This window comes from Geospiza fortis, unplaced genomic scaffold, assembly GCF_000277835.1.
Source record: "Geospiza fortis unplaced genomic scaffold, GeoFor_1.0 scaffold396, whole genome shotgun sequence".
Classification (NCBI taxonomy): domain Eukaryota; kingdom Metazoa; phylum Chordata; class Aves; order Passeriformes; family Thraupidae; genus Geospiza; species Geospiza fortis.
The window spans coordinates 4,928,458-4,938,830 of record NW_005054345.1 but is presented as its reverse complement, the minus strand read 5'-3'; the positions used below and the strand labels follow the sequence as shown (position 1 = coordinate 4,938,830).

The 10,373-nt window shown below is 39.9% G+C and overlaps 1 protein-coding gene across 2 annotated transcripts in view; it reads right to left on the bottom strand.

The window, feature by feature from the left end:
• ATG4C (autophagy related 4C cysteine peptidase) overlaps positions 1–10,373 on the bottom strand; it is a 20,266-nt gene that overhangs the window by 8,840 nt on the left and 1,053 nt on the right. Inside the window, exons 1-7 of one of the 2 annotated variants that reach the window (XM_031058606.1) lie at positions 9,853–9,915; positions 8,772–8,899; positions 7,909–7,992; positions 7,052–7,285; positions 4,367–4,688; positions 2,270–2,340; positions 997–1,133 (exon numbers count right to left, since the gene is read on the bottom strand). In XM_031058606.1, the coding sequence (XP_030914466.1) occupies positions 997–1,133; positions 2,270–2,340; positions 4,367–4,688; positions 7,052–7,285; positions 7,909–7,992; positions 8,772–8,847 (924 nt within the window). In that variant the 5' untranslated portion in view covers positions 8,848–8,899; positions 9,853–9,915. Of the gene's footprint in view, positions 1–996; positions 1,134–2,269; positions 2,341–4,366; positions 4,689–7,051; positions 7,286–7,908; positions 7,993–8,771; positions 8,903–9,852; positions 9,916–10,373 lie in introns of those variants that run through there. The other variant, XM_014307836.2, reaches the window with a different exon arrangement.

The following is a 10,373-nucleotide window of genomic DNA, read 5'->3' as shown; positions in this document are numbered from 1 at the left end:
AAACTAAAACTTTCCCAAACCAACTGTCTGAAAACACAAGGAAAATAATCAGGGAAAAATTTAATAACAATTTAAGTTCATAACTTGAAGGCCTTTAGCAGTCTGTCTTCCCATGCCAGTAAAAATCAAAATGTTTTCCTGAAAAGTTACAGTGAACAGAGAGCCACAAAATAAATCATGTTAGAGACTGCCAGCCTTTGTCTGTGCTCCTACACAGGGGTAAATGAAAAATGAACCCAAAATTTTCAGACAGATCAAGAGGAGCACGGACAATGAAATAAAAGCAGCAGGGCTAAGAGAACAAGCCCTTCCCTAAGAGGAGCAAGAGGCAGGATTACAGCACATCCTCAGGTATCTGCAGAACCTCTGCTGACAAAACCACAGCACAGACCTTCCCCCTCTGCCTTCTCCTTCAGTTTGCCTTTTTCCAGCTCATTTTTATTGTGGTAACTGCTTGCTACTCCTGCACCACCATCCTCAGAAACATTCATCCAGACAGGGAAAAAACAATTCAGGCAGTGAATAAAAATGTCAAAGAATTCCATGGGAACAAAGAGACAAAAGAAAATGGGAAGAACAGACAGACAACAATTTAAAACCATTTGAACCATTTTTCTCATTTAACAAAATAAGAAACAGAGCAAGGAATGGAGTGTATTTATATTTTAAAATGCTGCCTGATCCTTAGTTACATATGCTATTAGAGTCCTGCTAGATTAAATTACCATTTGTAATTTGAGGCACTGCATTAATGTCTTTTCAGGTGGCTGCTGGAGGAGCAGGACAGTTATCACTGCTTTACCAAGGGACATCATGTGCTCTGCAATTATGTCTGATCTTGTAATAGGGAAATTTCAAATCTGTAAAGTCAAACTTTACAACCTTCAACTGTAAAATCCCCACCACAGGTTTAATGGGGAGAATCACCCTCGTGAAGTTGCTTTTCATATCCCCTTGTGCTACTCTTTGAAAAATGATTGAACTCTCATTTCATACCTTTACAAACTCCAGGTAGTCTGTGTTTGTTCTCTCTCCACCGAGTCTCACAGGAACCAATATAATTACAGCTTTTGTGCCTGCTTTCCCAGAATCCACAAAGGAGCACTGCCTGTCAATAACATCCGAGCTGTAGACTGAGACACACAGAAATATTCACATTTCAAACAGAACCTCCAGGTTGCAGAGACACACCCCCAACGTGGCATCCCAGTGTGACAAACTAAAACTGCAGCCCCTCCAAACCTTGCTGTCCTCTCAAAACACAGCCCAGGTGTTGGAGCCCTGGGTACTGAGAATTTCAGACTTTCTGACAGGCCCTGACCCTCAAGAGAACACTGCATTTAACCTAAAGCCATGAAGAAGGTTTCCAAAATTGAATTATAGAACTAGAACTATAGGTATGTAGTTTGAATAGAAGTGTGTAATATCACAGGGTGAAAAATTTAAAGTTTTAGAATGTAGTAGTACATATATAGCAAGATAGAGGTTTTAGAACAGTAGCTAGTCCTTTTTCTTCACCTTCTTCCTCATGAGTTTAAGTAATATTGTGTAATTATATTAAAAAAAAGTCCACATTATGAGGCATGGGTAGTTAGTTTTTAAGTTAAAAGTAAAAATAATTTAAGTATCGTTTCTTAATTAGACAGTTTATCCTTACAAAACCTTATAAAAAGGGAGCTAAAATTCCATTTTTAAATTGTTAAAGTCCTACAGAACTCACAATTTATAAGACTGTAATATAAAGAAGAACTAATAAACACCTAAATCCAAACAAAAAATACCATCTTACACATTTAATCCCAACCTTAACAAAGAAAAAAAAAACTCAACACCCAGGTGACTCAGAACCAGTGCTGAGCCTCCTCATTCCCAGCAATATTTTGTGGAATGGGAATTGCTGCTGCTGCTGAGTTGCAATGCCAAGGAAATGCAGAAGGTGTAGGGCAGGAGAAAGCCAATAAATATTTATTGCTGCATATAAACTTCTAAAAGGAATAATTAAAACTTGAAAGCTTCCAACTAACAGAAATATCTCCATGTAAAAGGAGAAGAGGCAATAATTGATTTGCTGATTTGGAATTCCATCATAAAATACCAAACCAGCAACGAACAATCTGCACATATCAAGAATCCCTTTGTCTACATAATCTCAATTTTGTGGATCCACTTCATGGAGATTTTTTTCCTTTAAAGCTCTATTGTTAAGTGCTAACTGAAAAGCATAAAAAGCATTTGAAATGTTTGCAAAAATCTACAAAATCACAGTTACCTGTACAATCCTGGGCAACATAGACTGTTACTCCTTGCAGCTCAGGGTCTCTTGCTTCTTCAACAGCTTTTCTAAGTGCAAACACAAAACTATTCAACTTACCATTCATTAAAAAAAATTAACAATAAACAAACAAATTATTTTGGTTTTTTAGAAACAGGTTGATTTTAATTGTTTGTGATAGGAGTTTTTTGTTTGTTTGGGTTTTTATAGGGGTTATTTTGTTTAATTCAAGACACCTTCCCTTCCTGACAAACACAGGAGGTGGGGTGAGATTTTTTAATTTGTTTTTAAACCCTGGATACCAAGAGCCAGCCTGTATCTTCCATGGGTGTCTTGGTACCACATTTTTCCCAAGCCAAGATGACAATGTCTGGCTATTTAGAAGAAACAATGAAACCCACAAAAAAGGCCCCAGATCCCACAATAACTTACAATGAAATTCATATTCATTACTTTATTTCTTTCTGTTTATAACTATTTTCTGTCATGTATATAGATGAAAAAGGCTAAGTTTGCTGACAAAAACACTATTTTCAACTCATTAGATCTCTTTATTTGACCTCAGTTCACATAACAAGCCACAAATTACCATCTGGAAATAAAGTTTCACCAAAACATTCAAAAAGATAATTAAAATATTAGACTCTCCTCAAAAGACTGAGTAACAGACCTAAAAAGTAAAATAAAATCCATGTTGATAGTCAGAACCCTGGTCATCTATCAGGGACAGCATTTGCAAAGAAAGGGAACTGTTCAAACTCCAGGATTTAGCTTTGATTTCAAGCACACACCTGCATTAAATGGTCACTATCCCTTTATTCCCCACTCTGTTTTGAGGAGTGGTTGAATGCAGCCATTCCCAAATTATGAGGAAGCTGTACATTGTCAGTGCTGCTGCAAGAGAAAGATCCAGGAAAGGAAACCTCTGCAGGGCTGGAAATCACCCCGGGGTTGTGGCGAGTGTAACTCTGCACCAAACTCCCCCTGCTCCCATTAGGCAGATAAATAATTGAATAGATAATTTATTAAAGCAAGCAAAAAATTCTGACTGCTTCCACCATGAGAAAAAAGTAGAATAAAACCCATTAAAAATGCTAAACTCCTACATACCTGTTTGCATCTGCATGGATGCACGCCTGATTATTTCAGTACAGCTGCACTTCAGATTAACATAACATTTACACTAAATATCAAATTCTTTTATATATATATAAATATATATATAAATATATAAATGCATGAACTTTGCCTTCCGCTGTTTAAATGATTTATTAGTGATTTGGTTTATAGGTAAACTGGAATCCACTAAAAAAAAAAACATAGAAGACTACAAAAAAACCCCAAACATTCAAAGAATTGGATATCAAGGCTCACAGTATGGAGAAATTTGACTTTCGACTTTTTTTTTTTAACCACGCTGAATGTCACAGACCCTTTACTTTTACTGGGATATAATTATAATATTAATAGTCCCATACATTTACAGTTTCACAAGAATTTGATGTGTGCAAAGAAATGCTGAAAACATCAATTTTAGCTCTGACATTTCATTACACTATCAGTACATTACAGCCCCCAGGTTACAGTATAAAAAAAAATCTCTAATGTTATGCATGTTCCAAGGTTGAAAGAGTGGTTAGTTTTTAGAACATTTCACTAAATGCAGCTCTACTTAAAAGGGTTTGGGAGAGATATTTGGGATTCCACAAGAAAACAGGAATGTTGTGTTTTTTCCTGAAATAAGATTGACAAAAGCTCAGCACTCAGTTCCTGCACCTGCTGCTACTTCCCTTCCTGCCTATGAAAAAGCTCTGGAATTGCTCCTGCTATGGGTGTTTTACAAAGCCAGTAATGAACAGTTTGCTGCTCAATTAGGCTGAAGCAATCTTGGGACACTCAGAAATGCTTCTCTGTGATGTGCCAAAGGGAAGGAGCAGAGAACTGAAGGTGTTTTACCTCAAAATGTCCAAAAGGAAGGAGCACAGAACTGAAGGTGTTTTACCTCAAAATGTCCAAAGGGAAGGAACAGAGAACTGAAGGTGTTTTACCTCAAGATGTCCAAAGGGAAGGAACAGAGAACTGAAGGCGTTTTACCTCAAGATGTGTGCCACCACGGCAGGCCCGTACCAATCCCCCGCCATCTTCCCGGATTTCTTCCCGTACTCTATCAGCTGGTGCAGCCCAAAGGCTGCCAGGGGGGAGTCCCCAAACCAGGAGATGATTTTCCTGTGATAAAGCTCGTTCCTCCTCTCGGTGCCATCCCAGTCCCTCCTGGCGGGGGGCCGGGCCAGCAGCCTGGGGTCCCTCTCAGCCGTGAGCGACGCCTCGAAGGAGGCCGTGAGCTTCCTGACGGTGCTGCTGGGCCAGGACTCCGAGTCACAGCTGTCCATGGCCAGCGCTTCTGGCCACACCCAGGCTGCAGCAGGAAAAGGGAAAATCCACAGGAACATTCATTTTTAATTAGCAAAGCACTTCCCTTTGTCCCCCATGCTCATTAAAGCAATAATGTGTGTTTTACATGGTGCTGTTAACAGGTGAACAAAGAATTCTGGAAGAGCAGGGTTTACTTTGATTTTCTGGTGATTTTTTGGTGACCATCCCAGCCAGATACACCTGATTACAGGTAAAAAACTCTCTTACATATTAAATTCATGAATGTTACTTCAGTACTACCCAAAAACCTTTTATCCATGTCAAACAAGAAGTTTCAAAAGCTCTTAATTCTTCTTATTTTTCAGTTATTAAAAAACCAGGCAGACCTGAGGAACTATTGACGTAAAAGCAAAATTTCTTCCTGGCAAAATGGCAAAGGAGATCAGCAGAAAAACAGGCAGGCAGGATTTTTTAATTCACTAAATTCATTAATTCCTTTAGACTACAAGGCAAACTTGTTTAAATATCAGTCAGTATCTCCAGTCTGCTTTTCCAGCTGAAGGTTTCCCTATGGATGGATGATGCACCCCACACAGCATTCCTCCTACAGAATGGGGTTTAGCAGGCCCAGGAAGATCCTGGAATTGTCCCCCAATTCCAGCAAGTACTCCCAACACAGAGCCAGCTCAGTGGAACATCCTCACAGGCCCTGCTGTTCTGGGCTCTCAGCTTCACACTCCAGCCAGTGTCTCTAGCACAGGCATTTCAAAGTAAAACTTCAAATTTAAAATCAAAACTCATTCCCAACAACATTCAGCAATATCTGGAACATTCCACATGGCAGTGGAAGTGTAAATATCTCAGCTAGAAACTTCAGGCAAGTTTTGCTTCCTAACAGAAACAACACCATTAAACAAGAACGAAAACATCTCTGGGAAAAGAGTAAACAGCCATGAAAAACTTCCTGTAAACATCTAAATATGTTTCCAAAGCTGCCCAGATCTCATAAAAAGCTTTTCAAAAGATAATTCACCAGCTGTCAGAAGACCAAGTGAGGAGCAAAGCAGCCCAGAAAGACCATCCCTATCCCATCTTTCTGTGGATTTGGATTGCCACAGGAACAAGAGCACTCTGGAATCACCCCATCATCTTCCAAATTAGGATACAAGGGGGACAAACAAGGAATTCTTTGGAACCATGGATTTTAAAGATAGAAAGCTGAGTGGTTTTTGTTTGGGGTTACTTCCAAATGAGCCATTACACACTCCTGCTCACAGGGAGTCTTCTGGGCAGGTCTTGAATTTCTTTTAAATGTATGTATAAGAAGAGTGATATTTAAGGGATTTGTGTTCTCAGCAGAAGTATTTACACACTTTTTGATATGTGCAGTCAGTTGAAAGAGATAATGAAAGTTTTATGAGTTAAATATCCACAGCCAAAGGCACATTCACTGAGCCAGTCCCACAGCTCAGTCCTGACACTGCTGGAACAGAGACTCTTCTGCTGGAGTGTTCTGAGAGCCCACAAATGGCTGAGGAAACAATGCCCTGTGTTCTCTCAACCCCCCGGGCTGCTTCAGGGCCATGCCTTGGCTCATTCTGAAGCAAGCAATGGATTATTGTAATAAAGGGACTGGCAGCGGGATGGAAGGAAAAGGTGTTTAACTCTGCCAACCTCAAATACCTCTCTGCAGGACATGGCCCAGCCTGGAAGAATGAGGAGGACATGGACACTCAGCCCATGCCAGCAGAAAGTGTCCCACAGCTCCTAAAGCTTCAGCTGGCTGTGCCTGGGGGAGGACTTTGAGACAGACAGTGGTAAGGAAAAAAGGGAAGTTCCTCTCTAAGTACACGGGGGGAAGGGAAAGAATGACACAGTGAACATTTCCACACAGAGAATGATGTATTGAGGTTAGAATAGAATCCTTCTAGGAACTCAATATATTAACACCAGGAGAAATTCAATAATGGACAACTTTAGAACTGATAAAAGAACATCACTTCTGCCATAGCCCACAGCTATGGGCTGGGGAATTCACTCCTGCATTTGGAATTCAAGAAACAATCAAATTTCCAGAGAGCTGGGCATGTGCATGGGTAAGAACACCCAGATCACATTTTTGTGACGTATTAACTCGCATCTGGATATTGGGAACTCCACAGGAGTTTGCTTTGGTAGAAGTTTGTTTTGCACTTGGTGGAGTGCAAAACACTCCACCAAGAATTTCGGTTCTCAGAAAAGGAAGGGCAGGACAGCCCAGTGTCTGTGCAATGGGACAATTCCAACAGGAGTGAGAAGCCCACAACCAAAACCAGCTGGCCCTTCAGATCTGGGATAAAAAAAGGCCATTCTGGTCTCTACAGAATGCCCGTGCTTATGCAAACACAGAGATCTTCTCTAACTCACCTCTCCCAAGGAAATGAAGCATCAGCCCCTGAGCCAGCAGCATCTGCCCCGTTCTGAGCGTGCAGCCCCAGCCACAGTCTGTGGTGAGAGCAGAGCCCTTGATCTGAGGGAACTCCTCTCTGTAGGTCAGCCAGATCCTAGAAATGAAATCCTTGCGGAACTCCTCAACGTTCCCCGAAATCTCGGTGCTGATTTTGTCAAAATTGGACCCATCTGTAGAGAGCTCCCCAGATTCTGCAAGGCAAAGCACAGCTTAAGCTCTAATTAACTTGTTATGGCACTCCTGTTATTAGTAACAAATATCAAATTTAAATTTACAAAAATTCACAATTGCCGCAAGTACAACAAAGGAAAATTGGAAGGCAAACATAACAAAAATGTGCCAGATTAAAAAGAAAAAAAGGAAAAATCAAAAGAACCATGCAGACACCACTGTGCCAGTGGAACCACTGACCTGCAAGTAAGTGCTTAATTCACCCAGCTGTGAATGGTCAAATAAAGAGACTTAAAAAACTGCACACTGGAAAGTGATAACAAAGGTGTTGGTGCAGTGACCCTGGTCAGGCCTTGTCACTATTTCCATCAGGAGTTTTTAGAGAGAAAATCTCCAGCTGATGGTAAATGAAGTGCAAATTACAACACAATTTTTTACAGAAAGCACAAGGTTTTGGTGTAAAATCTGAATAAAGCAGGTTAGGATGGGCTGCATTAGAGGCGGACATTTAAATGAGTATTTTCTAAGCTTTTCAGATTTACATTTTGGATTTGGTAATTGTTAATGCCAGTCTTTCTAGAAGATTAAAAATACCTTATTCCTGCTGAGGAAGACTGGAATGAGTGAAGAGCTCTGTACTCACCCTCAGTTTTGAAGTGGTAACATTTTCCCAGCAGAAAAACTGGAGAGTTCCGACTGAAGTAAGTTTTTGTTTTCAACACCCAACCTAAAACAGATGCAAAACAAATACAAATTTGTGACTGAGCTCTCCAAAAGGAAATGCTGACAGCATCTGGTTAAGCCAAAAGTAACCCCTGAAAGTGGAATAAAAAAAAGATGCATTGATATTGGGTTTTGGTCTCATAAAAAATCCCATAAAAGGTACAAAGGCTACTATTCCCTTTCAATCATGTGACAGCCTCAAAGAAAGCAGGAAGAAAAAGTATCTTTTCATCTTGTCAGGCATCTCCAAAACTCAGCTATGATTAATTAAGTTTATCAGAAATCTGGTGGTAAATCTGAGCAACCTCAGTCCTAAAGGGAAAGCAGAAAAATCAAGGACAGATTAGTAAAGGGCACACTTCAAAATCTGGTTGCTCATAAATGAATTACTGATGTTCAGCTGTGGAAAAATGTTACTCAAGGGTAGATTCTTCAGTGGAGTTTGTATCTCACACAACATCCTATTTTTTTCTATAAAAGCACATTTATAAACAAAATAAATCTTTGTACAGATGATTCCATATTATCCCTGCTTAAAAGCCTATGCAAATCTAGAGTAATTTCCAAAATATATTTAGTGTTTCCAAAAGAAATAATTTTAAATAAAATTATGCAAGATTTATTTGAAAAAATGAAAAGCTAAGGAAGTTAAGCTAAGAAAAAATTGTTACAAGGGCTATATTGCATTTGTAGTATTAATTAGTTATGATTCCATTCATGCCAACAAGAAACACTCCATTCCTTTTAATGAGGACAGATCTCACCACACTCTGCTCCACTTACTGTATTTCATGTTGTGCCATGCAGACATAAACTTTGATTTGATCTTTTCTACTTCATCTGTCCCCGTGGCCTCCATATTCAAATTCCAGAGAAAAAGCCATCGCTGTCTTGTGAGGCTTTCAGTTCTGCTGCTGCAAAAACCAAAATATAAACACTCAGCATCCCCCACTCAGGCACTTAAGCCCAACGTGGCCAGGAACAGCAATAAACTCACAGAGCCCTCCACCACCAGGCACTGAGAAGCAATCCCGTGTCCCATGAATAAGTAATAAAATAATTTAATTCCAAATATACACCAATAAAAGCACTACACAAAGCTAAATAAAAGATAATGTTCTCCAGCAGCTCTGCCGTGTACCATGAACTGCTCCAGAGCACAAAACCTGTGCTGGCACACGAGCACACTCATTTTATCAGCACTGAGGTGGAGAGCTGACATGCAGCCCACTAAACAGAAAAGATGCTGTCCTTTTCTGCTGAAGAGAAAACAAAAAGCACTCTTTGTGTTAAAATCCACCACAGTGCAGGCTAATTTTGTAAAAACTCCTGATAAATTTTCCAAGGAAATGCACTTTTACAGGCTCTTTCTGTGCTGCAAGATAAGGCAGATTTCACCTTAAAAGCAACCTGAACTGGTAACAATTGGTAATAAAGAAATAAATAGGTAATTGGTAATGCCTTTATCCCTGTTTCTAATGAATCTGGGAAAATGGGACAGAATCCCCTCCACAGCCCAGCTGCCCCATTTGTAACAGGAAGTTTGCTGTAATTAACAGAACCATGTGTATTCTGTCAGTGGATCACCATGAAATACCTGACAGAAAGTTTCTGGATGATATTCGGTGGCCCAAACCCTTGCACAGAGAGGTGAAAAATTAAAAGCTCCTGCTTCAACAGCAGCTCTTGTGGGACATCAAAAGTTGATCAACAGTAGGACATCACTGCAACCTTCACAGAATTTCTATCTAAGTTCTGACAGCACCAGCTGACATGAGCAACAGTGAACTTCCTCATGTAATTAATAAACTTGAGCCAAGAAAAACCTCCTTGCTTTAAAAGGAGTATCTAGAACTGTATTTACCTTTCTGTGTGCTATTCTCCATGGAACAGGGATCAAAAGCAGGACAAAGACTTAACTGGGTCACTTCTCTGCACTGGGAACAAATTTTAAGTAAACCCAATCACTGACAGTGTAATTAAGGAGAGGGTGAAGATGTCAGGATGGCAGCATCACCTGAGCCTGAGGGTACTCACACAGATCCACTTTTTGGAGATCTGCAATCTGCTGCCCAAACCACTCCTAGCATATCTTCCCACTACTCCCTTATATTATCTCATAAACATCTGCTTTTTGACAGAAAAAGAAGCAATGCCAATTCACAAACATGAGGGAAGGCTGAGGTTTTCCTAGTGAAAATAACAAATGTTTACATCCCTGCTCTGAGTAGCCTTGTGTTAAGCTGGGGAAGGAAAAAAAGGAGAATTTCAAGCTGGGTTTTAACTTCCTGCCTTTTCCTCCCTTTATTTCTTTAGGAAAGAAAGGAAAGCCTGACTGTATCACCAGCTCTAGACAGCAAAATGGTAAAATGAACTTTTTCAGGA